Source organism: Chrysemys picta, chromosome 4 (assembly GCF_011386835.1).
Source record: "Chrysemys picta bellii isolate R12L10 chromosome 4, ASM1138683v2, whole genome shotgun sequence".
Lineage (NCBI taxonomy): Eukaryota > Metazoa > Chordata > Testudines > Emydidae > Chrysemys > Chrysemys picta.
The window spans coordinates 33,222,110-33,249,381 of record NC_088794.1 but is presented as its reverse complement, the minus strand read 5'-3'; the positions used below and the strand labels follow the sequence as shown (position 1 = coordinate 33,249,381).

The 27,272-nt window shown below is 40.5% G+C and overlaps 1 protein-coding gene across 47 annotated transcripts in view; it reads right to left on the bottom strand.

The window, feature by feature from the left end:
- Nucleotides 1-27,272, bottom strand: part of PPP6R3 (protein phosphatase 6 regulatory subunit 3) — a 131,460-nt gene that overhangs the window by 72,114 nt on the left and 32,074 nt on the right. For 22 of the 47 annotated variants that reach the window (XM_065594610.1, XM_065594617.1, XM_065594620.1 and 19 more), the window contains 7 exons: nucleotides 25,027-25,188; nucleotides 13,999-14,231; nucleotides 11,481-11,667; nucleotides 8,237-8,374; nucleotides 2,777-2,842; nucleotides 2,180-2,292; nucleotides 1,577-1,690 (listed from right to left, as the gene is read on the bottom strand). In XM_065594610.1, the coding sequence (XP_065450682.1) occupies nucleotides 1,577-1,690; nucleotides 2,180-2,292; nucleotides 2,777-2,842; nucleotides 8,237-8,374; nucleotides 11,481-11,667; nucleotides 13,999-14,225 (845 nt within the window). In that variant the 5' untranslated portion in view covers nucleotides 14,226-14,231; nucleotides 25,027-25,188. Of the gene's footprint in view, nucleotides 1-1,576; nucleotides 1,691-2,179; nucleotides 2,293-2,776; nucleotides 2,843-8,236; nucleotides 8,375-11,480; nucleotides 11,668-13,998; nucleotides 14,232-17,523; nucleotides 17,788-25,026; nucleotides 25,189-27,272 lie in introns of all 47 variants that reach the window. The other 25 variants (XM_065594623.1, XM_065594604.1, XM_065594607.1 and 22 more) reach the window with 4 other exon arrangements.

The following is a 27,272-nucleotide window of genomic DNA, read 5'->3' as shown; positions in this document are numbered from 1 at the left end:
AGGCTCTGCGATGGGTCCAGAAATTAGGAGTTCAGGGTGTGGGAGGGGGGTGAGGGCTCCAGCTGGAGGTGCAGGCTCTGGGGTGGAGCTGGGGATGAGGGGTTTGGGGTGCAGGAGGGTGCTCTGGGCTGGGACTGAGGGGTTTGGAGGGTGGGAGGGGATCAGGGATGGGGGGAATTGGGGTGTGGGAGGAGGTCAGGGGTGCAGACTCCCAGCAGCGCTTAACTCAAGCAGCTCCTGGAAGCAGTGGTTTGTCCCCCCTCTGGCTCCTACGCGGAGTTGCAGAGCTTGCACTTGCATAGCCCCCAGCTATCCCTACGCGTAGGGGCCGGAGGGAGAAACATGTCGCTGCTTCCAGGAGCCACGCAGAGCCACGGCACATGCGGAGTGGGGCAAGCCCTCGACCCCACTCCCTGGCGGGAGCTCAAGGGGTGGATTAAAAGGTCTGACAGGCCAGACGCGGCCCGTGGGCCATAGTTTGCCAATCCTGGGCTAGGTTGACGAGGAGTTAGAATTCTTAACTTAGGCCAATTTAAGATTGTAGTGTAGATATGCCGTAAGTCCCCAATAACTTTCACTGACAGTCACTTAAGCTCCTATGTCACTTTTAAAATTTTTCATCAAGATTACTAAAAATATTTAGAAGAATTTGTTTCTTCACAGCTTAAAGTTTTGAGACACAATGTATGCCTGCAGCGCGACAGCTGTAAATTGTAATGTCACGAGCCCAATACAAAGCAGATCTTCTACCAACTTAAACCCTGTGCCTCTGGCAGAGGAATCAACAAGTAAAAAATTCAAACATTAAAGAGAGGCAAGTATGAGCAAACAGATAGGGAAGTGATCAAGGAGTGTGCATCATCTTCCTCCTCTTTCAGTTCTCGAAAAAAGAACAGACTGATGAGAAAAAAATAAAAGAAAAAAAAGAAAGAAGTTCAAGTCTGCTGAAGACTAGGTTGCAGATGCTTTGGGGTCAAAATAGGCCCTTGGGCTGGATCCAACCACAACAGATATTAAAGACCGCACCTGTTAGCATCAGCTAAGAGCAGAAGTTGAAACACAAGGAAAGCAAGACCAGACACAGAAATGGCTTGTGGTGAACAGTCATAAGGGACACTCAGATGGGAGCCATCATCAGCTATCAAAACAAGGCTGTAAAATGTAGGAACACGTCAAACATTTCATATCATGCTTTTCATAGAATCTGAGAATCTTGGGACCAGACCACAACTGAGAACACTGATGTGCTCAGACACTTATAATTCCATCACTGTAGGATCTAAACATAAGCTGATATGAAGGCCGGGATAAAGGATTTCAAAAGCTGAGAAATAAAGCTGGTATTTAAGGATGCAATCTAAAAGTTTATATGGCTACGTTTTTACATTAGATCAAGAGGACCCTTCCAGATGTGAAGCTGGCAGACACCTGTTGGGGAGTGGGGGTGGGGGAAGTGCATAATACTTCCTGCAGTTCATGGAAGGATGCAAATCATGCCACCTCTACAAAAGGTCAATTCAGCAGCAGCACAAATCTCACAAAGGATGTGATCACAGATCAGGGGGAAAAGTCTTACGTTGGTCGTCTTGTCTCAAGTAAGGTCAGTAATATTTGGATTGCACTGACTATTGCAGATTCATTTTTCTCTTTATGAAAAATATTTGATAGTAGCTGTTCTATAATTTCTTGCCTAGAGAGAAAACATCAATAAAGTTAGACATACAACTTTTAAAAATACAAATAAGTGTTTATACAGAGACAAGTAGCTACAGTGTTTCTTTATAAAACTGCTGGTCAAGATTGGATGGAGGTTCAGAGCCATTTTCACATTTTTCCCCTCCTTCCACAATATCAAACTGGTTTCCTTCACCATTTTTCTGGCAGTTATTAGCTCACAGCAGCAGATCTAAGTGTTTTAAATCCAGACATCTGTTAAGTGCCAGCATAATGCACAACTATCAGACCAGACCTACCATGCATAAAACTGTGTGATGTCAATTTAAATTCAGCTTTGCTCACTTTCATAAATTTAGTTACTTCAGGAAACACCCATACATTTTGTTGGATGCATGTAATGGGAAAGTAATTATTTCCAAAAGGCTTCAAATAACTAAAAATAAATGCCACCATTCTCAGAAGTACAAGGCAAATAAATCAGAAGTTAAACTGTCCAACATACTTTTCTAGAGTTGCAAGCAGCGGATCTGGTTCTGAGCTGTTCTGTATTTGTAACATCTGGTCTCTGCTCAGGCGAATAATTTCACAGAGCGACTGTGATGCATTTGAATGCCTCTGAAAAAGAAAAAAAAAATGTTGTAAGAGCAGTATAGGACTACACACTATCTAAAGAATCCTTCCATCCCAGAAATTATGAAGTTGTGCACAAAAAACACGACCAGATGCCAAGCAATTTATGTTATTTTACAGGGGAAGGTAAAAGTTTTTTTCAACACATTTCTAAACATCAAATGCCTTTAGACAGGACTCCATTCCACTGCCACCAACATGGCAGAATAGCACTGCTAGGAGATTCCTGCCATCCTATTTCATCCCCTCAAGAATTTCAGGGGCCAGACTTTGATGCAGGTCAGATAATAAGTACTAATTCCATAAATAAGCAAAGTCAATACTGATATTAAAGTCCTATTTCTGATTACAATATTGCTTTAAGATTTTCTGTCAGCTAAGATAGGCCTACTAGAATCATAACTGCTTGTAACAGTAGTAATTAATAAGCTAAACAGCTGGATCTTGACAAGCACAAAATAGTACTTACATCTTCATCTTGAGACGGATGTACAATTTCTACAAGCCGCTGGATAATTCTCTCCTCATTTAACCACTGTAAAAAAAATTAGTGATATTGAATAAAAATGCAGTATTTTTCCTTTAAATTAGAGAAATATACAAAGCATAACCTGAGCATGTTGAAGGTCATCTATCACAATTTCTTTAGTAGCATTCTTATTCTTCAAAATATTTTTGTATAATAAATTCAAAATTTTCAGAGTAGATACCAAGAATAGAACAGAAATGTGTAGTGCCAGTGACTACTGCTGGCCTACTATAATCTTTTGTGGAAAGTAATTAAATACAATTTATGAAAAAGGTATTCTATTTGCTTGGAGATAGTGGCATCACACTTGCCATTTTGCATTATAACTAGATACTGAATAACAATGTTGAGAGATACTGGCTCCATATCTTCCAAACTTTCTTGCTTATTTTCTCAACTTATAGGAAAGAACTCTTCTCTATGAGAAAAATAGATTACAGTACTGGACCTGAAGAAAAAAGCAATACCATGTACAGGCCTTCGGACCCCAGAAGACTTCTTCACATACTGGATGTGTACACATATCCCCAAACTCCAATGTATTAGTGCAAATAGCTAAAACGGTCAATGTAGCCCTCTGAGGAACATGTTACCAAACTATCAGAGGGGTAGCCGTGTTAGTCTGAATCTGTAAAAAGCAACAGAGGGTCCTGTGGTACCTTTAAGACTAACAGAAGTATAGGGAGCATAAGCTTTCGTGGGTAAGAACCTCACTTCTTCAGATGCAAGTAATGGAAATTTCCAGAGGCAGGTATAAATCAGTATGGAGATAACGAGGTTAGTTCAATCAGGGAGGGTGAGGTGCTCTGCTAGCAGTTGAGGTGTGAACACCAAGTGTGGAGAAACTGCTTCTGTAGATGGATAGCCATTCACAGTCTTTGTTTAATCCTGATCTGATGGTGTCAAATTTGCAAATGAACTGGAGCTCAGCAGGTTCTCTTTGGAGTCTGGTCCTGAAGTTTTTTTGCTGTAAGATGGCTACCTTTACATCTGCTATTGTGTGGCCAGGGAGGCTGAAGTGTTCTCCTACAGGTTTTTGTATATTGCCATTCCTGATATCTGACTTGTGTCCATTTATCCTCTTGTGTAGTGACTGTCCAGTTTGGCCAATGTACATAGCAGAGGGGCATTGCTGGCATATGATGGCATATATAACATTGGTGGACGTGCAGGTGAATGAGCCGGTGATGTTGTAGCTGATCTGGTTAGGTCCAGTGATGGTGTTGCTGGTGTAGATATGTGGGCAGAGTTGGCATCGAGTTTTGTTGCATGGGTTGGTTCCTGAGTTAGAGTTGTTATGGTGCGGTGTGTGGTTGCTGGTGAGAATATGCTTAAGGTTGGTAGGTTGTCTGTGGGCAAGGACTGGCCTGCCTCCCAAGGCTGTGAAAGTGAGGGATCATTGTCCAGGATGGATTGTAGAACACTGATGATGCGTTGGAGAGGTTTAAGCTGAGGACTGTAGGTGATGGCCAGTGGAGTTCTGTTGGTTTCTTTTTGGGGCCTGTCTTGTAGCAGGAGGTTTCTGGGTACACGTCTGGCTCTGTTGATTTGCTTGGGAAGTACACTCAGCTACAAGGAGCTGAGATAGGACATTGCTCCAGTGGCCCTGTGCAAGTCTGTTTTAAATGTAATGGTGGAGGGCTATGTATCGCTCTTCATGCAGATCAGGCGGAAACTACTATAGCAACAGACATACTAGACTATAGTAAACACTCGTTGTTTACATTGTGTCTGTACAAGTAGAATATTCCCTGAACATTTCTAGCTCGTTGTGATTGTACAATATCACCCAGCATCATGAGTCAAAAACGCTCAGTAATTGATAGTGGAGTGCCTAGCAGGAGCAGTACCACTAGCAGTAAGAAAACCAGGAAAACGATTAGTTTGTGTACTAAATCAGACATTTTAAGGCGTTTTGATGTAGGCGAGCTTGCGGTAGACATTGGCATCGCTCTGGTCTTACTCCGATCACCGTGAGAACAATTCGGAGTAATGCCAACAAGATATGGGCTAGTGCTCAGCGTCTTCTCTAAGTGTGGATAGAGGACCAAAACCAGCAGAACTTGCCTCTAAGTTTGCTAGTGATACAAGCTAAGGCAAAAAGTTTGTATGACAATTTGAAGAGAGACCACGGTGAAGGATCACAGCCAGAGATGTTCACGGCAAGTCGGGGATGGTTTGATCAGTTCAAGAGGCGCTTCCCACCTCCATAACATCAAGATGTTCAGTGAAGCGGCTAATGCAGACACTGCAGCAGCTAAAAAATTCCCCAACTATCTCAAGAAAATAATCAAGTAAGGTGGCTATTCACCTAAGCAAGTCTTCAATGTCGATGAAATGGGCCTCTACTGGACGAGGATGCCTGAACGGACTTAAATTTCCCAAGAGAAGACAGTGCCCAGATTTAAAGCAGCTAAAGACCGCCTAACCTTGCTTTTAGGTGGTAATGCTACCGGAGACATGAAGATGAAACCGCTGACAGTGTACCAATCTGAAACACCACAAGCTCTCAAGAGATTTTCAAAGGAACACCTTCTGGTCATTTGGACATCCAATAAGGCGGTATGGATAACTTTTTTTTCAAAATGGCCGACTCTCTATGCCGTCCCTGCATGGAAGGAATACTGTGCCAAAGAAAATCTTGATTTCCAGATTTTATTACTTATTGATAATGCACCAGCTCATCCAATCAACCTGGACGACCTGTGTGAAAACGTTAAAGTTGTCTTTCTGCCACCTACCACCACATCACTCATCCAACCCACGGACCAAGGTGCCATTGCTGCATTTAAAGGGTATTCTTACACCGTACTTTTGACCAGCTCATCAGAGGCACTGATGGGGAAGGGAAGGCAAGCCTACAATTCGGAAATTTTGGCGTGATAACAACATCCGCAAGTGCATCGATAACATCGGTAAGTCCTCGGCTGAAGTTACTCAGGCATGCATGAATGGTGTGTGGGTAAAGCTGTGGCCTGAACGTGGCAAAGACTTAACAGGATTTAAAGATGTTGTCCCCGCTATGAAGGAAGTTATCCTTGGCTTGGCCATGAAAGCAGATTTTGATGAGGTGGAAGAAGCTGATGTTACACAGCTTCTGCAATCACAAAGAGAAGAGCTAACCAATGAAGATCTGATGCAACTAGAGGTAATGAGAGCAATGAAACAAGAGGGCCAAGAAGTAAAAAGAACCAAACCATCGAAATTTGACTGCCAAACATCTTTCTGAAGCTTTCCAAATGATTGAAGCTGCTGGCTTGCAAATCCTTAGTGATGATGATCCTAACAGGGAACACAGCTCCAAAGTGGTTAGGGGAGCTGGTCATGCAATGAATTGCTATAAAGAAATTTACCGGGGGGGGGGCAGAAGGGAAGCAAAACAACAATCTCTAGATGTGCTTTTTCGAGTTGGAAAGGTTCAGCAAAAACAGCAAGAGGAGCAGCCAGACGATCCACCCTCTTCCATCCTCGGACTCCACTACCTCGACCAAGTTCATTATCATCATTGCTGATTACAGTATTAAATTGTTTAAAATTGTTTAAAATTTATACTTTTTGTCTTTTGTATGGCAGGAAAAAAATTCCCTGGAACCTAACCCCTCCCCCCCCCCCCCATTTACATTAATTCTTATGGGGATATTGGATTCGCTTAATATCGTTTCACTTAAACTCGCGTTTTTCAAGAACATAACTACAAAGTTAAGCGAGGAGTTACCATACAATCAATTCGCAGTCACTTTTTAAAAAGCCCACAACTTAGTTGTAGGAGTACTACAGTACCCAGAAACATAGTACAGTATCTTGCCTACACAGTACCTGATTCAGGTCATGTTATTAGTACCTCTTTCAAGCACTAGTATCACACAAGTTTTGTTTGTTTCTAAAAAAGCCACATTTGTGGCAACCTGCCACAAATACACAGCAATTCAAATACAAGACTCCAAAATGAACAGTTGTGAAATACTCAGCATAATATTTAAAAAGTTCACGGTATTCCTGAATTTCTAGAGTTTTACAGACTATGGAACTACATCTAGATACCACGTATTTAATTGAGGCTTTAAACAGGTCACGCTGCATCTCATAGTTGTGCAATCCTAACTCATGCACATGTTTGAAACATTAGGCTTCCTAATACAAAAAGCTATAGTTCCAGTTACAATGGAGATCAGAACTATATTTTACAAAAGGCCCAAAGATGAACTTTAAAGATGCAAAGAAACAATTACGTCAAAGAAACCACCGCCACCAATATATGAGGCTTTCAAAAAAAGCCTTCTTTACATGAACAACATCAGGAAAAAAAGCATACATAGTTTCTCAGAGTATCAAGGTAACATTAATAAAGGGTTGTACATTTTGTTGCTTCTGTAGGAACAATGCTTTGCACACACGAGGGGCTCCCAGAATCCCTCCATTCTCCCATACAAGTTCCCCTTATTATTGTGTTACATCCAAAACAGAGGCCAGGTCTCAGAAGTGCTTTGCTGGTACTGGTATATCAGTATATAATAGTGGCAAAGTGTTGCTAGTGTTGATATACCAGGTCACAAAACCCACATCTCACACTCCTGAGCAAGATAACTACTATGCTGGCATACATTTGTAGTGCAGACCTGACCAATCAGAGAAATGCCATCAAGGGCAGGGCCTTGCTTAGCATGGCCACCAAGAGATAAAAAAGTAGAACCTGACCAATTTACAGTGCAAGTTTGAAGACTGACTTAATGAAACTGGTGCAAACTCATACCAGTTTAAAACTGACAAGCTAAACCAGTAACAGTTTTAAACTGATATAAGTGTGACCACACTTGGGGTTTGCACCAGTTTAACCATGACCTGGTCTAACACTGTTTTTCCAGCATAAAAAAAAAAAAAACCACTACCAATATAGTTAATTAAATTAATTTTACGCCAGCAAAACTCCCCTAATGTAGATGTAATTATACTGACCTATCTTATTTCAGTTTAATAAAGTGAAATAAGCTATACCAACTTAACTTCATCTACACTAGCTATACCAGTAGAACTGCATCTACAACAGGGTTTTTGCTGCTTTAACTATATTGGCATAGTTAAACCAGCAGAATTTAAGTGTAGACAAGGCCTAATTGGTTTAAAAACAACAATTAAAATGACCACAAACTGTTTAGGCCAACCTTTAGAAGGCAGTTTAAAAACACAAGGGTCTGAGTTAAACAGATGTTAAAAACAAACTGGGAGAAGAGAAGTCTTGTGAGAGATTAGTCACTCTTGCAATTTTTATTTAAACACAGGAGTTTATACCAGTGCCACCATATATGTTTAAACCACATGAAGTTAAACTAGACTAGCGTAACAGACAGGTTCTAAGAGTTCACCCATGCCAACCACTATAACAAGTCATATAGTTTTACTTACATTTAATACTTCTTGCCTGGGCTGTGGAGGTTCTATACAAGTAAGCAGCCTGAGCAACAAGTCCATAATAGCAGAGGTCCCTATGTGCTTTATAATGAGGTCTACAAAATCATGTTTTTTCTTTAAGAAATCCACAATCTAGAAGAAATAATAAAAAAAACAAAGTTTACATTTTGCTGCAAGTACTTTTTCTTTATTTCCCCTAGTAGATTAGTATTTCAAATATGTTCTGTTTCACAAGTTTTGAGAGTGGTGAAGGCAGGAGAAGAGATTCCTGAACAAAATGTTCACCTATCTAGAGTGGGCAATCCAAAATTAGGCAGACTTTTTAACACTGTCCTTTTAAACTAAAGAAGAACAGTTTAAAGCACTTCAAGCAGATCTTTAGTTGTGTTATTAACACCTTATTTCTCTTTTTTTTATTTAGTCATTTACTTGTTGCATTTCATTTAGCTTGGACAATGAAAACCAAGCCTATTCCACTTTCAGATTCTTAGTGCTGCATTATTTGGATTTTAAACACTGCAGGGGATTATTTAAAAACTTTTCATTGGAATTGCAAAGTGTGGAAGCATTTCTTATTTTTATTTGGCTTATCTACAAAATTTAAGAAGTTATGCATGACAAATAGAAATGTGGACCAAGGAGTTTTTTTGGTGGTGCTGAGTCAAATAAGTAGATTTCTTTAGAGTCTTCCCAGAGCAATAATTTGAATAAGAGAAGAATACTGTAAATCTCACTTGGCACTCAGTGGAAACACAAATTAAGTTATCATGACTGTTAGAAGATTATGGGAATCCTTTATGCTGAGGATAGTTTCTAAAGCAATTCATAAAATTAAAGCAAGCATTGAAACAAAGCATTTAAAACATTAAGGGAAGCAGCATGAACAGAACTGCATTGTGAGAGTACTTTGTAACAGACTAGTTCACACCTGTTAACAGGTAACCAGATACCACTATGAATGTTATCTAGCCACTGAAATCCAATGCATTAGATCAGTATCAGAAGTCATTAAATTTGTCTGGCACTTACTTCAGCTAAGTCCCAAAATTTGCCCTTTCCCAAAAACTTAAGTTCTTGAAAATTGCTTCACAAAATATGGTTCCACTAGCTACAGCAAAATTTTTATAACGGTTGTGGAAACCCACAGAGAGATTTATCAATAGGCTTTTTTATTTTTATAAGGAAGATGCTCCTTCACCCATAAGGCCGATAATAATCAGATAATTTTACCCAAAACTGTTCTTGAAGAGTGTCAGGAAAGAGCAAGTTTTCCTAGGGAGATGTGGTATGTGTTGGGGGAGCAGACAGTACTGAACCACAAGGGGAAGGAGGATAGAACCCCAATGGAACAGGATATTGTCCTGGCATCACAGGAGAAAGAGGACACTTATTCTTGATAGCTTCTCTATGATATTTAAGGAGTCAGAGGTAGAGGATCCCAGCTGCTGGGACCAGTTACAGTTCTGTGGTCTGCTCCACTTTAGACCAAGTTCTTGCTTGCGCACAGAACTCTTCACACAAAGAGCTTTAAAAAAGAAAAAGAAAAAAAGAAAAGAAAATGGAGGGGAGAAGGAGATGAGTAAGATGGGAGGCCCCTATAAGAGCTGTCGTGCCCATCTTACCTCTGCAAAGCAATAAGCTAAACAAATGGTGATAGCAATAGTGAGCTGTAAGATAGTACTGCAGCCCTCACATTTCCTGCAGCAACGCTCTTCTTTCTCCGCCACCACTCCTTTAACATACTATTGGAACCACAAACATCCATGCTGGAAAAAAACAGGTCTGAAAGCTATACTGTGGCTGTGTCTACACAGCCACAAATTGAATTGCATAATTCATCACTGCTCCAACTCCACTGGTAATAGCAACAAAGGAAGCTGTAGTGCAGACTGAGCTCAGGCACGATTAGATGACCTGGTGGGAAAACCCTGAGCCCTGTCTATACATTACAGCTTCCACCAGCCGAGCTATACTGGTGGTGAATTACACCCCCAAATATTGCCCAGAGAGAAGGCAAAAGGCACATCTATTCTATAAGTAGAACCTTACAGGGAATTTTTTTTACGATAGGGTTCCATTATCTAGTGTAGGCCACATCATTTAGTATGAACCATGCTGGAGTCATGGACCATGTACAGGTTTAGCTTTAAAGTACTGTCCACACTACTAAAAAAAGAACTACTTTATCTACACCAGGGACAACCTTCCTATACCCTGATCCAACACTTTACTATAATTAGAACCAAGCTACATCCAGTTGGGCTCCATCTAACAGGATTTCCTGTTTAATTGAGGCCACCCACAATTTTGTACAAGTAATAGGGTTATCCAGTCAGTCCACTTTCAAGGTCTCTTTCTGGGAGGAAAATAAAAAGTGCATTGCACTATGGAAAAAAAACAAAAAACCCACAAAAACAATTCTCTTTCTGGCAATAGCAGCTCAGGCAATATAGAAAAGCTACCCAGAATCTACTAATACAAGAATAACTAGTGTGGTAAGCATGGATAGGCCATGGCTCTTCACACACAACAGTACAATGAAAAATGCTTTGTTCACTCTGCAAACAGTTAGCTACAGTTATCAGAACCATGCGAAAATTTAAGTAGGCTCTATCTGTGGTCTGTGAATAGGCCTAAACAGACTACTAGTGATACACTGCTGCTATCATCAGATCATTAAGCACAAGAGACTAAGTAACAAGACACAGAATGGGTGATTTCTAGCAGTGCTAATGACATTGCCTATAATGGAGAGGATGGATTTGAATATACAGAAAAGGAATCTTATTGAACTAAGACAAACTGAAGATGTTATTTTCAAATATTTTGTAAAGGTTGCACTATACAATAATTTTACAAAGAGGACTAGATGATCATGATAGTCCCTTCTGGCCTTAAAAAACCTATTAAACCTCTTTAACTAAGGGATGGTGACAGCAAGAAGTCAATTCAGGAACGGACGGAAGAAAATACTTCCCCTTAGTAACACATTTCTGACCAGACAGCTGTTCTGATAAACAAAGTTAGGACAAGATAAGCCAGTGTGAGTTACCCAGATTTTGTTATATTCTTAAAGTGTTCATCTCTACTAGAAAACTTTCAATTGTCATGGGAAAAGTGAATCCGGTTGCTTGATTCAGCTACAACCTTTTAAAATGGAAGCCCTACAGAGGAGCACATCTCAATATTGCAGCTATTGAAGCACATGCTACAAACGGAAGAGCTTGTAAATATTTACCTGTTCCGGTTTTCTGCTGATAAGAATACTTAGCACCTTGCTGAAGAAACTGGCCAATAAAGGGTTGAGAGGGGATTCATTTAATAGGAAGCTGTACAGTTTCATAAGTAAGGATTCTTCTTCTCCCAGTCTATCATTGATCTGCGAGACATCTGACGTAAGAAGCTCACAAGATATGTTTGGATACCTAGAAAAAAAGGGACACCTTCCATCACTCATGCTTATAAAACAAATATTACACAGTAAAATATGGAATCAAAATGAAGCAGTTTGGTGGGCTTGTTGGATAGATATGGAAAACGGTAAGGCTGCTGATTTGCAGAGAGTTGGGTAAATTAGTCTAAATATAAATTTACTGGTCTGTAAAAAGGTTTTATGCTTTTATTCTGAGATCAGGCTTCTCCAGTCTCCCACAATACTGCAGCAGTACAGATATCACACAAGTTGAGAGTCAGAAGCAATACAAATAGTATATGGTGGGCTTTTAGCTTAATATCTACTGGTTAGCCCTCCTGTCTGAGCACTAACCTCCCCACTTCAGAAACCATTTCCCATTTTGTCTTGGGGGGGAGGGGGAAGGTGGGATCGATTCACGTGTCAGCAAGCAAAGAACAGATAGTCCTGATACTCTGTTTTATTCCCAGAGTTCATATGAAGACCACAAAGTCAGCATGATGATTTTTGGATCAATAATATTTCTAACGTTTTTAATATGTTTGTTAAAAGTCTCCCTAATTCAGGCAGCAGCATCTCTCTCAAAACCCTACCAAGTTGACTAGATTGCCTCATGCCAAGTTAGAAACAAAAAAAACGGACAGTCTTTGGATAGTTTAATCTAAAATACTACAACATACACAATATCTACATGCAAAACAACATAAGGCTTTATCCACTTTACACTGGGTAGCTATATAGCAAAGAACAATTTTCCAGTATTTTAGTAACAAAGGTATGCAGACCCACAGTCCTGTGCATTTATTCACTTAAGTTTATTTCTTTTAAAAAATGCCTCTAAGTGCTTTAAAAACAAATTTAAAGAAACCAATAGTTAGCATATGGACTTATTTTAAATGCATGGATATCACACAGTAAGAGCTGTGGGACAGCATCTCAGTTACTTTAGTTAAATATACCTTAATCTCTGCCCAAAACTTAACTAGAAGCCACAGCAAACTATGGAGGCCTGACGTAACATACTCTTTGCCTGAAATACTGCTTATTAAGATGGCAGCCACATTATGCCCTTAGTTTTCAAGTGATCATCAGGTGCAGCTCCATGTACATTGCACTGAAATAGCCTAAGCCAGATGGGAGAAGTGCTTCGATAACTGTAGCAAGGTATATAAATAAAAGTCTGAACCCTTTTTTGCCAAACTCACGAAAAACGGTTCTTGGCCACATCTGCAGGTTCATATCTCCACACTGAAGGTTCATAATTAGAGATTAACCACATTCCCTTACAACGGTAATAGAATCTCTACCATTCATCCCCAATGATCTTCACTAGCCATTAACAACATGGGTACAAGTGTTTGATTGGGTGGTATATTCCTCACAAATCCCTATTTGTATCACTATTTCTAATGATACAACAAGGAGTGAGGCTTTCTAGACAGTCACTTGAGATATTCCCTTCAATGGACCCTTTCACCTTTTGGGCACCAAATCAATTTAGGTAGGGTTACCATATTTAACAAATAAAAAAAAAAAAAAAAAAAAAAAAAAAAAGACGACCCTCCACGGGGCCCTGGCCCTGCCCATTTCCCACCCCCAGCCCTGCCCCAACTGCGCCCCTTCCCCGCTCCAACCCCGCCCCCTCCTCCCTCCCACTCCCAGCCACGCGAAAAGGGCTGCCCGAGCGCTACCGGCTTCACGGTTTGCCGGGTAGCCCCCAGGCCCTGCGCCCCCAGCCGACGCTTCCCCAGCGCAGCTGGAGCCCGGGAGGGGGAAGCGCCCAGCCGGGGGCGCAGGGTCTGGAGGCTGCCCGGCAAACCGTGAAGCCAGTAGTGCTTGGGCTTCGGGCAGCCCCTATGCCTCTGGACCCTGCGCCCCCGGTCGGGCACTTCCCCTCCCGGGCTCCGGCGGCATGGGGGCTGCCCAAAGCCGGTAGCGCTCGGGCAGCTCGGCTCTTAAACAGAGCCGAAGAGTCAGGGGAGGAGCAGAGCAGCCGCAGGAGGGGAAGTGCCCGGCCGGCATTTTCCCGGACATGTTCGGCTTTTTGGCAATTCCCCCCGGACGGGGGTTTGAGTGCCGAAAAACCGGACGTATGGTAACCCTAATTTAGGGGGAGTTTTCAGAGGAAGAGGGGAGCTTAACCATACTAAATGTATAAGCATTAATAGGAGTCATGATGTTAAGTAGCACAAAACACTCTGAAAATGCAAGACTTACTATAAAGCAGAAGACAGAACCTTTAAGAGCATACCAGTGCCACTACAGACTGGCCTACAGGAATTAAATACAGATTTTTCTTCTCTCTACCCCTCCCCAATCTCACAGATAAGTAGTATTTTCCTACTTGTATCTGATCTTTTCATCCATGTCTTGAGGTGGTTCTTCTATAATAAATGAAACTAAATCTTCCAGACATTCTGATTTCAACAGAAACTCTATAAGTTTGCGATTCTGAGCTTTGCATTCCTGCAAAACGTCCTCCTCGTCCATCAATTCCTTCAGCGTTACATCTTCTCTTTCTAGAAGTGTGTCTATGTGGGATGACGAATGGAGATCAAATTTCCAAAACATGCTGGTCTGGACAAGAAGAAAAGCATATGTAGAGTGTTAATTTACTAATTTATTTTAACAGTTAATAACTTGTAGTTCTCCCCAACAAAAAGCCATGAACTCCATTATATCCATTTCATAGCCTCTAAACCCCAAAGGAACCTGAATGCATAATAAAGACACCTCTAAAGCTTGAACAAGACACATTATCAGATGCTGAAAGATTTTGCATGGACTATAGCTGGGGGATTTCACTGTAATTCACAAGTGCTGAATGATAAGCCAATGTTTTAACTCTTCAAAAAAATTATCTAGATCCAGAATTTGAAGATTCTACAAGGACATGACATGTTAATGCTGTGTGAAAGAAAAAGTTAACTGTTCCTAATTTTTTTGATTTCTCTTGTACTCTGTTATATTTGTATAAAAACAGGGGTTTTGTTCATTGGTCCAGTTGCTTATGCCCCCATTTCAATCACAATCTTCAGTAAGGGTCAAATTCAGACCGCCTGCTGAGCAGCTGACAGGGCTCTTTTTTGGACAGAGGAAGGTGCCAGAAACTTCCCCCAATACTGCCTAAGACTGGCAGAGCTAATGCTCTGGCACACACACATACTCCCTAGGAGGCTACAGAAGGAATTTTCATTGACAGCAAGAATGTTTCATAGGTGCTCCAGCCAGAACTCAGGCTTGTTGCACGGATGGGGGGAGGGATAGCTCAGTGGTTTGAGCATTGGCCTGCTAAACCCAGGGTTGTGAGTTCAATCCTTGAGGGGGCCACTTAGGGATCTGGGACAAAATCAGTACTTGGTCCTGCTAGTGAAGGCAGGGGGCTGGACTCGATGACCTTTTAAGGTCCCTTCCAGTTCTAGGAGATAGGATAGGATATTGCCCTTGGTACCCTCAGGCTCGTACTCTGGCCCTAAGTGATCTTGCATACAAATGCTGTTAAGGCAATTGTGATAATCAAAGAAGGAATTACAACTTCAGAGGGACAGGATAAAAAACTCCTGCTTTTATGCATATATCCTTAGTAAACCACCACAAGCACGCCGTCCCCAACAAGTTATGACTGTAGGATTTGAAACTATTACTAGAGTTATTTCCATAAGACATCATCTGGTCTTAAAGGAAATCCTTTTTCATTCACATACAATGAAGGAAGTAGACTCAAGGGGATTTTAAAGCTAGAACCAGTAATTAAAATAAAGGTTTTTTTCCGGCCAAATTGAGTCTGTAGTAGCATGGTTTTAAACAGTCAGTCTATAGAGAACAGTATGAAACATTAAAATTTTATAACAGGTACCTTTACAATTAAGAGGCCTTAGCACCAAATTTTCACTACTGCAGTACATTAGTGGCAACAGTTTTAGCTTTCTTAAGGGATGAGGGATATACAGAGAAACAATGAGGAGTCCTTGTGGCATCTTAGAGACACAGATTTATTTGGGCATAAGCTTTTGTGGGCTAGAACCCACTTCATCAGATGCATAGAGTGGAAAATACAGGAGCAGGTATAAATACATGAAGATGTGAATTGTCTTACCAAGTGTGAGGTTAGTCTAACGAGACAGTTCAATTGACAGCAGGATACCAAGGGAGGAAAAATAACTTTTTAAGTGGTAATGAGAGTGGCCATTTCAGACAGTTGACAAGATGTGAGTAACAATAGGGGGAAATTAGGTTTAGGTTTTGTAATGACCCAAACCACTCCCAGTCTTTATTCAGGCCTAATCTGATGGTGTCCAGTTTGCAAATTAATTCCAGTTCTGTATTTCAAGTTTTTGTTGAAGAATTGCCACTTTTAGGTCAGACCAACAAAAAAACTTCAAAAACACAGACTCCCAACGTGAAACTGCAGAACTGGAATTAATTTGCAAACTAGACTCCATCAGATTAGGCCTGAATAAAGACTGGGAGTGGTTGGGTCATTACAAAACCTAAACCTAATTTCCCCCTACTATTACTCACACCTTCTTGTCAACTGTCTGAAATGGCCACTCTCATTACCACTTAAAAAGTTATTTTTCCTCCCTTGGTATCCTGCTGTCAATTGAACTGTCTCGTTAGACTAACCTCTCACTTGGTAAGACAATTCACATCTTTTCATGTATTTATACCTGCTCCTGTATTTTCCACTCTATGCATCTGGTGGGTTCTAGCCCATGAAAGCTAATGTCCAAATCAATCTGTTAGTCTCTAAGGTGCCACAAGGACTCATTGTTTTTTGCTGATACAGACTAACAGCTACCACTCTGAAACCATACAGAGACACGTATACTTTAGCAGAAGTGTCCTGTGAGCTATACTTTTTGGTATTCAAAATCAGTTTTAGAGTGCACAGGCAACAAACCCAAACTGTATATTATACATTTGTCAGACATGCGCCTAATAGAGCCTACAAAAAATTTAAATTACACATTTCATCCACAATACCTAGAATGCAGTCAATTTACTTACAAATAAAATCTGTATATATAGTAACTTCTGGAAAAAAGTTAAGGATTTAGCATGTAAATCAAGTCTAGCTGACACAAAGTGTCAGAGTTCAGCATCACAGTATATATATCAAGGCAAATATTTTTTACAACACCTAGCATAACAGGGTCATTAGGTATTGTTACTACTAAATTACGTTACAATAAGGTTTTGTGTGTACACCATGCCTATTTTAAATATATTTAGCCAGGGCAATATTGTTTTCCAGTGTAACATGCAAATATCTCTTAAACACCCCATATTAATCTTAAGAATGTTTACAGCATCCAACAAAAAATTAAACTTTTGTTTCCTGGTTAAAAAAATTTACTGGGGTCATTGAAACTGACACGGGAAAGCAGTAAATGAAAGTTTTAATTTAACATATACTATCATTTTGAATCATCTGAGTCCCCATGCAAGAATTAAAAAAGCAAGTACAGATAAGATGTTAAGAATCAATTAGACAGAAGAACAATCTTACCTACCAGTTACATTAGTAAGTTTACAAGAGTAGTCAGAATCCATACATTTGATTTTATTTACAATAGATGTGTTAGCTTGTAATTTGACTTAAGTTTATTATATAATTGTTTTCAAAAACATTGGCTTATTTGTTGTTACAGCTCTGCAACCCTTTACTATGGACAAATATAACAGGTGTATTGTTGACCCAGCAGCAAATGTATATTTCAATCCCATTACATAGGATCAACTACCCATACACCCCCCCCCCCCCCCCCCAATTAATACAAGTTGGAGCTTTGCAAGTAGCAGCTATTAGAGTGTTAAGAATGCCAGGCATAAATCCCTCTGCAATGACTGACGAAGAGACACTCACCCAAGCCTCCTTTCAAAATCTGTTTCAATAATTTCATTGAAAATAAATTTAACAATGGATAATAAGAGAAAAGGCATACTACTGCAAACATGTTACTGCGTTATTTCACAAACTGTCTCCCAGGCAAGCTGTGTTAGGGGTGCTCCCTCAACATGGCAGGTGCTGAGCAGAGATTATTCCATCACTTTCCAACAGGAGCCCAGGTCCCTTGGAATAAGGAAAAATAAACACCGTAAAATGTGCCAAAGGGGAAGTCCAGGAACCCTGAAGAGAAGAGAACTTTCTTAAAAGTATGATTGGCAGTTACCTAGAGGACTTAGAGCAGTTCCAAATGAGCACAGCAACTTTGAAAAACAGGCAAGTGACAATTCCATCTCTACTGATAGTTTTCTTCTACCTCCTCCCCCACCAAAGATTCCTATTCTTTAAAGGGGAACTTTCATGTATGATTACACAATCCTACTCCCATTGACCGCAATAGGAGTAGAATTAGGCCCAATACATCCACAGCCCAAAAAGAGCCATTCATTATAGCTTGCTCTTTAGATTTTCAACCATCTCCAAAGCCCAATTTGTACTCAAAGTTGCTCTCAGTATCAGTGAGAGCGCCTGAAAACATGTTTGTTGCTTTCAATTCAAGATGCAAAATTTGAGACTTTAAACATGAAGCATGCTCAAAAGTAAGTATCAAAACAAGCAACTGCTTCAGGATAACTTTATAAGAGTCACTCTTAGAATTGAGAAGGTTTTTTTTTTTAAAAAAAAAATGAATACCATGGAAGTCGACAGCTGGCAAAATAGCTCTTAGAGCATGATTAACATCGCCTATAACATTTCGCTAGTTAGCTTTGTTTGTTGTCTCTTTTCAGACAGACTACATACACAAGCCCAATAAGATGCCTATGTGTCACCATAAACTTGTAGTGTGTGTTTTTCAGAAGTTCTCTTAACTCACTTTTTTTAAAAACAGACCAAGTTAGTGCAAAATAACGTAGTTCAAAATCCCAAATGAACTGGAATCAAATGTTTGAAGAAGCTGCAGCTTCTCTACTAGTAAAGATTTCAACCAACTTAACTTCCAAAATTGGTTTGGCCAGGAAATTGCCCAATTTACTCTGAAAGGAAGAGAGACAGTACCTACAAACTGCGAAGAAAGTGTCACTATCTGAATTATAGATCATTAAGAAGTTAGGCTGGTTTGAAATTTTAACTTGCTGATGTTTATTTGCTTCCCTTTAGCAAAGCAATTATCCCTTCAAACATTCCATACAGCAGAGTCTCCTGGAAAATTCACATGCCTGTTGTAGCTGAAGAAAGGGTATTGCAATCAGGCAAAGTTAATAATTTTTACTGAGAGTGGTTTGCGGCTCTGTCTTGCTCCCTGTGTGGTCAATGAGAGTTTGCCATGGTCTTCAGTGGGAGCAAGATTGGTAACTACGTGCATCAGTATGTTACCTTCCATTGGGTGGTAGAAGCTTAGAAAAGACGTAAGAGCCAAAGATTTTCTTTCACTTCAAGAGATAGCCACCCATGTTTTGGAGTTATAGGACCAGGTGTGGCAGATGTGTGCGGTTTATTAATGTTAGATGGAAGCCTTCCCGTAGTTGGCTGATTTTGATCCTCTAAAAAATAAAATATCCTCATACTTGCAAATGTTTAAGATTCAGACCACATTCCTTTTCAACAAAAGCTTTGAATAAGGTGAGCATTTTAAGACAAAAATGGCTCCTCAAGTTTTGCAGTGTCTTGACAAAGGGAGTAAGTCTGTGGCAGAACTGGGAACAGAACCCCAATCTCAAGTAGTAGGCCCATGTCTCAAGTACTAGACTGGTGCCTCTCAGGCAATTTTATTCAAATCTCTAATTAGGTCTGCTGTAAAAGTCAGTAATGCTTACCTAAATTTGAAAGTGCATTGAAATCTCCTATACAAGTGCAAAGCATGATTAGCCACTCCATTTTTCTGAGTAACTAAAGGCGAGAGAGAGAGAGAGAGAGAGAGACACACACAGACAGACAGACATTCTCTTGAATAGGAAACACTGAAACCTAAAAGGGTTCGACAGACAGAGACTACTCTATGTCCTGCATCTGCTAACTTGATAGGATCTCTTTTTAAAAATCCGCATTTAACATGGAGATAAGATGTGCATGTTAACTACACAGCCTAGCACATCAGGACTGAACAAGATGGGTCTCCACAGAAGGCCCCATCTCAGATCAACCAAGGTGAGAAGGAAACTATTTCAACTCTCTAGCCAGAGATCCCATAATCCCATAAAAAAATTGGAATTTTTAGAAGAGTAGGACTGACCATACAGAAAGCTGTATTAAAAAGTTGCATGGCTACACATTCATGAGTCAGGAAGTGTGAAAACTATGATTGCACATTCAACAATAATATATATGCATTACAATGGTCTTGTATGATCACACAACTACTTATCTTATGGTACAAGATATCATACAAATTCCTCCCCACCTCCTATACACATGCAAGTGTGCATGAAACAACCTGTCACCAGTCACGCTAGACACTGGAACTTACTACTAATGACAGACCCTAACCCATAGACTAAAGAATCACTATCTCTAGCTCAGGGCAGCCTCAGGTTCTTACCCTCCTTGCAGATCAACTAGTTGAGGAAAACATGACTGCTAGCTTTGCAGAGTGCAGATAACTTTCAAACAGCCCACAGGAGGGACAGAAGAGGCCATGGAAGTTAAGAGGAGAGGAACTCCACTACTGCATACCTAAAGAAGGTTGCATGATATTCTGGAGATGCAGTAGCTTTTACAGGGTTAAGGTTACAATCTGTGTCCTATTGTAAAGAAAGTTCTCCCCCTCTCCCATTACCCCCCACCCCCAAAAAAATTCTCGGGGGTTTTCATCAACTAGAATTTGAACTGACATTTCTGAATATACTAAGTTAGAGAGATGTATAAAGTAGCTCCTTTTCGAAGTTTTAAATGTTTATGTCCCTTTGCCAGCCCAATGGTTCTCCACAAGTAGATTTTATTCACTAATGCTGGGCAGCCTCACTGTATTTAAAATCCATTAACAGTAATTAGATAGCACAGTGATAAATGCTTTATAAATGCTTATTAAGCAGATATGTTTTGAACTGGCTTGTGAGAATTTTTAAAAGCAAGCATAATCAGATTTTTAATGGATATTATTTGAAAATTAGATAAATGCTTATTAGTAAAGCTGACAAGAAAAAGCCAGAGAATACATTCTACAACTGCCACTAATTACCAATTTTTTTCAGTAAGGACATTGGGGTAATGCTGTCTATAAGCAGTACATTTTCACTGACAGATTCCCCACTCCCCTATAGCAATTTTGAGATCACTAGGGTAAATATGGCTACTGGTTTCCAGCATTTATTGTATTTTGGCCAGTGCCCATCACACCTTTAAACATAAGTATGGGTCACCCAAGATGCAAAAAAAGTTCGATGCAAAGGCTACCAGAAGCTTCCAAAAAATCCAATCAAATTTTATTTGAATCACCAGTTAAGGCCATTAGATGACGACATGTACTTACTCACCATGCTTAAACACAAACAAAAAGTGAATTGTTGATTACCAGTTACAACTCCCACAAATATTAACAATGCATTTAGAAATGCATATTCTCACAAGTCACCGCTAATTAAACTATGACCCAAAAATAAATGCTACTCTTTCATGAATGTCAACTGACTACAAAACTCAAAACTCCCTAACTTTTCAAGTCCATACATACAGATTATTTTACATTCAAGAAACAGAATTTTTGGTAAAGAAATCATTGCTATCTTAAGTAACTGAATTTCACAGTTAACTATCCCTTAAATGGAAATACAGACAACCAAAATCCAAGTAAAAACAACAGGAGTACTTGTGGCACCTTAGAGACTAAAATTTATTTGAGCATAAGCTTTCGTTCATCACAACACAATTCTGACCCCTGAAGTATGCACTTCATTATACTTGATGGGTGTAGCACAGAGGTGGGCAAACTTTTTGGCCGGAGGGCCACATCTGGGAATAGAAATTGTATGACGGGCCATGAATGCTCAGAAAATTGGGGTTGGGGTGCAGGAGGGGGTAAGTGGTCTGGTTGGGGTGCGGGCTCCGGGGTGGGGCCAGACATGAGGAGTGCAGAGTGCGGGAGGGGGCTCTGGGCTGGGGATTGGGGGGTGGGGGTGAGGGCTCTGAGCTGGGGATGAGGAGTTTGGGGTGCAGGAGGGTGCTCTGGGCTTGGACCGAGGGGTTAGGAGGGCAGATGGGGGGGGTCAGGACTGGGGCAGGGGGTTGGGGCACAGGGGAGGATCAGGGGTGCAGGCTCGGGGCAGCGCTTACCTCAAGCGACTCCCAAAAGCAGTAGCATGTCCCTTCTCCGGCTCCTACGCAGAGGCACAGCCAGGCGGCTCTGCATGCTGGCCCGTCCACAGGCACCACCCCTGCAGGTCCCATTGGCTGCGGTTCCTGGCCAATGGGAGCTCTGGGTGCAGCGCCTGGGGTGGGGGCAGCGTCCAGAGCAGAGCCCCCTGGCTTCCCCTACGCGTAGGAGCCAGAGAGGGACCATGTCCGCTGCTTCAGGAGCCGTGTGGAGCAGCCTCCAACTGTGCTCCCTGGCTGGAGCGCCGGAGCAGGGCAAGCCCCAGACCCCATTCCCCAGCAGAAGCTCAAGGACTGGATTAAAACGGCTGGTGGCCCAGATCTGGCCCACAGGCCATAGTTTGCCCACCCCTGGTACAGATGTTGACTGAAGCTATTCATTTCCTTGCTTTTCATCCAAATTTCTTAAGTGATTGAAAAATTACTTACCCAGAACCCTTAGTATGATTTTTTTAAACAATTTTTCTTTTTTTACATAAAAGAAAGCAATGCTATGGTCAATTTTTATATTATGCTTCTCAAATTAAAATGATTACATTTTCTCCTCTGTTACATTCTACAGAACAGGAAAAGAAAATAGTGAGGATCCTAGAGTAAGGCTCCTAAAGTATTATTCAATATTAAAACCATAGCTACGGTTTCAAATTCCAAGATACAGCTGTACTGATTTACAATGTGTTCAGGAGTCCTTCATTCTTAGCAAATAAATGTAACTTGTACCTTAAGAAAAATAGTCATGTATAGTGGAGTTTTTATAGTTCAATCTTATTGGGTACACAGAAGCGAGGTGATAAAAAGAACATGCTATTCTCTGTTACTATGATGAAAAAGAGTTCAAGCTCTTTGCATTCTAGGAAACCACAGGATATGTTCTGCTTCACACAAAGTGGTTAATACATATTCAAGTGTACTGCTCTGGTTGCAGTGTTAAAATATTGGATATAATCAAGTGAAAGTACTGCATCCTCTTTCCAGCGGAGTCCAAAATCCTTATGATTCCAGAGCTGCCTTTGGTTATGTAGGCGAAGCGTTTTCTAGTCCCACATTGTGAAGCCTTTATTAGTTTTGTTGACTGAACTGTCTCTTAAGTTTGACCTTTAATCACAATTTATCATATATCTCATCTTTAACTGCATAATTTCTGCACTCAAAAGCTTTCCCCTTAAAATGTACCTAGCTGCTCTTAAGCAAATTGAGAATGAAAAACTCCTATTTGGCTCCATTGTTCAGACTGAACTAGGAAAATATGCCTCTATTAAAAATGCTAAAAAGACAGAACAGGCACATTCCACAGATATATGGTTGAATACCATTCTCTTAAAAGAAGACACTCTTGCTCTGTCCTGCTATGTTCGTGGAATATTCAACAGGTTGCTTAGAAAGAACGTGGTTACTTCCTAATGTGAGTGAGTATGTATTTTCCCAGTTGAACAGCAGCTGATCTTCTAGCTAGATCACAACTCTGTATAAGTGTATACAGACCCTCATTAAGACTTATTGCTGAAGCCCCCAAATATACACTGCTCTGACCTAATAAGTATACAAACACAGTCCAAACTAGTTAATATTTACTAACAAAAGTATTGGATATTTAGATTACATAACAAGTTGTAATAATCTACCTTTTCTTCACTATTACTATGTTATCAATGAACTTACAATATGAGTTTTGAGACAAAAGAATCAAATGTCTCTTTGTTAATCCCCCCACTCCACCCCAGTATCTTCAAAGCTACTGGCAAAGATGCTGAATTAGTCTGGACTCTTAATTTAAACACAAGTGTAAGTAAAAACTGAATCACCCACTCCAGATGTGAACATGGCTGGTTCACTAGTAGCAATAAAAAAAATATGAGAAATGCTATGAGAAATTAAGAAATGCTATTTGCAAGGTTTAGAACATTTTTGCTTTCCCACCAACTAATACAATAATATAGTCTACTAATGGGAATAAAGTATCACAGTGCCTTCTGCTAAGCAGACTGTTCATTTATGTTTTAGAGGTGTGCAAGGTGCTTAGCTATGCAGTCTAAGTAATTTTACAATTTGTCAGTAGTCTCAGTTTAGTGTGTGTACAGGTTGCTGCAAAAAGTGAATTCAGATGCAGAAGTAGACTGGAATATCACTATTATTTCAAATGTTGATAGCAAGACCCTCTGATGGAAGAGTTGTCCACAAAAGTGTGCATCAATCCATGAACACGTTTGTTCAGAAACAATTTCTTCCAGCACACAGAGAATGGATGCTGTGAATGCTGGATAGCTACCATTTCTTCTGTGATAGAACCAATAGCAAAAGAACTAGTAAAGGATTTGATTACACAGTACTGAAACATGAGCGTTGTGTTCTCAAATGAAGTCAAAGAACAACTGACTTTTTAAAATGGGCTGTTTAAAAATATAGATTTACTGGCGCTCCCTACACTACTGGACCAAAAGATGGTAAAATTCCTTCCCTCTCCCCCAGTCACTGCTTTGAAAGAGATTCAAGTGACCTTCCTGAAGTCCCCAAATTTCCCCAAAACTTGAGCACTATGCCTGGCTTAGTTTAAAACAAATACCTCACAATTGGGGGGGGGGGGACCCACAACAAAACAGAGTAAACAAACTGAATCTGCATTAACAGTCTTGGTACCCCATGCCAGATACCAGTGGCAACTGTGAAACTTCCTAGCACAAACCCCAATAGTTTAAAATATCCATTGTAAAACCAATAGTAAGGTCATCACAATGCTACATTTGTGACAACGTGGATGGGGTCATCCAGATGTGGTAGTGGTGACAGTGGTATAGGATACAAAGGAAAACAGCCAGCTAGGAAGAAAGAGAAAAATGACTTGAAGAAAGCTGCAAAGGAAAGAAGGAAGGGCTTGGCTACAGAAGAGAAACTGCAAAAAGGGAAAAACAGCTAAAGGAAAACAGTTGAGTCCTACAAAAATAATGTAAGTAAGCCTTTCTGACGGGGAGAGGTATCAGGGAGAAAGAAAAGATGACAGACTAAAGCACTTAGGAACCACCAAATGTTTAAACCGATGCCTTATGGTGGCAGGAGGGGAGAGAAGGGGAGGAGGGAGAGAAGTTGTCCCCATAGATGAAATGTAATAGGAATGTTTCTTACCTGTTAACAAAAGTTTTAAAAAGGTTAAGAAAACAAAACGATTTGTATTCTCTGTGGCTCCTTGCCCATTACAGGATATCCTGGCAACAGCAAAAATCTTTCAATCTACAATATTAGCAGATTAGCAGGACTGAATTAGGTTAAGATGAAGTAGATTTCTTCCTATAAGAAAAAAACAAAACATTTTATAATTTCATAATGTTAACAGGTTTCCATTAAACAGCTCAAATACCAGTAATAACATGAAGGTGCTGAGTTCCAAGCTACTGGGGATTGAGAATATGAAGGAAGAGAGGGAGGGAGGAGACTTGTTTGGAAGAAATTGATCCTGATCCCGTAAATCATATTTTTTACATAGATGGTCTTTTGAACAATCCTAGAAGAAAGCTGTTGTGGCTGTTCCTAGTCTGTTCAATATTCCCCCTTTTCTCTGCCATCTCCTGTTTTGAACAAGGATTTGGGTATTTTTCATATTGTTGTGGGTATATGAAACTATCTTGAACAATTTTGACCCTCCATGATTGAAGACTATGTATTTAAGACACTGCTTTTTACCTTCAAAAAGGAAAAAAATCTGGTCAATACCTGTAGTTGTGTGTCTTTGAGGATCTCATCTGACTGAATTTATACTCACCTGCCTGCATTCCCTCAGATGTAGGGAGCAGAGCAAGATTTTCTACTTTTTTTTATGGTCTTGCTCTATCATGACTATGTTTGAGAATCTATTATATGAAGTGCTGATCTACACAAACTTGTATGAAAATAAAGAGATGCACATTAAAAAGAGATTTAGTTATTTTGGCACAAGTCTGCGTGGGCACTTCAGAATAAAATAAAAGTGGCTAAAGTTAGTTCACCTAAGGTTGGACAAATCAATTTTAGCCACTTATTATGAAGTAAGGGTGGCCACACAGATTTGCACTGAACAAAAACCATGTTTTAAAACAGGTTTTGTTAAATTGGTGTAAGCCAGGTCTCCTAAGTGACCAGTCCTTAGAATTGGGAGAGTTCTTAATTTGCCACTCAAAGGAATACAGATACTGAGGCACCGGCAGTTGGTCTCAGAACAAGGCTCACCTGCTTGTGCCTCAAAGTGACAAATGGAAAATTTCTTACAAATAATTTCTTTTGTTAGCAGCATCGCCCACAGTTCTTAATATCGGGGCTGCTTTCCTCTCTCTGCAGCTCCTGCAGGCGGATCAGCATTTTGGAGCTGCACGGTCTGGCCATGTCCCCTCAACTCCTGCTTGCTTCCAGGAGATTTATTCTCACACTGTAAAACTTGCCTATCATTAACAAATATTCTAGAGATAAAGTAACGTATATTAGACCAAGGAAGATGATCTCATGGTAACAATTTCACTTTATACTCAACCCTTGACTCATGAGCCATCCAGGGGTGGGTAGAATTGTGGGAGAGACTGCTATCAGAAAGGAAATCAGTAAGAAATTTTCCATTCTGCAGCCCAGCATCTCCCACAATTCTTGACCAATGGGAAGTAGCAAGCAGAGGGAGAGAGGGTTATAGAAAAGATCAGAAAGGAAAGGAAAAACAGCATCCCTCCCCATCTAGAATATTGGCTCCAAAGGCAAAACAATTTCCAGGTCACTACCTGCAGTACCTTCCTGCCAAAAGGATACCTCTGCAGAGAACAGGAAGTCCACCTTGTAGTGTTTTGACAAAAAATGGTAGCATTTGCCCAGGTGACCACCTTACAAAATTTCCACAGTGGATGCATTAGCTCTTTCTGCTCAAGAGGTCTCCAGGGATCACATGGAGTGTGCCCTGACACATTCTGGAACTGGAATCTCCAATGCCTTGTGCTCTTTCACGGTGAATGGTCTAATCCATCTCGCAGTAGAGGATTTGGAAGTTCTGATTCCTTGGCATTTTAAATGGAAGGATACAAACGGGGCCCCCAATTTCCTTGTGGACTCTGAGGTAAATTTTCAGAGCCCTTCTGGCATCAGAGATGTGCCACCTCTCCTCAGTGGAATGCTGTGGCCTTGGACAGAAGGAAGGAAGAACCATCTCTTGAGAACTGTGGAAAGAAGAGCTCATCTTCAGGATAAATGATTCTAGAGTTCTGAACACCACTTTGTTCTTATGAAACACACACTAAAGGTTCCTGCATCGAGCATGTTGCCAGCTCTGACACTCATCTGGAGGATGTGATGGCTATTAGAAAGCAAGTTTGGATGAACAAAAACCGCAGACACCTGACATTCAATGGTGCTGGGCTGGA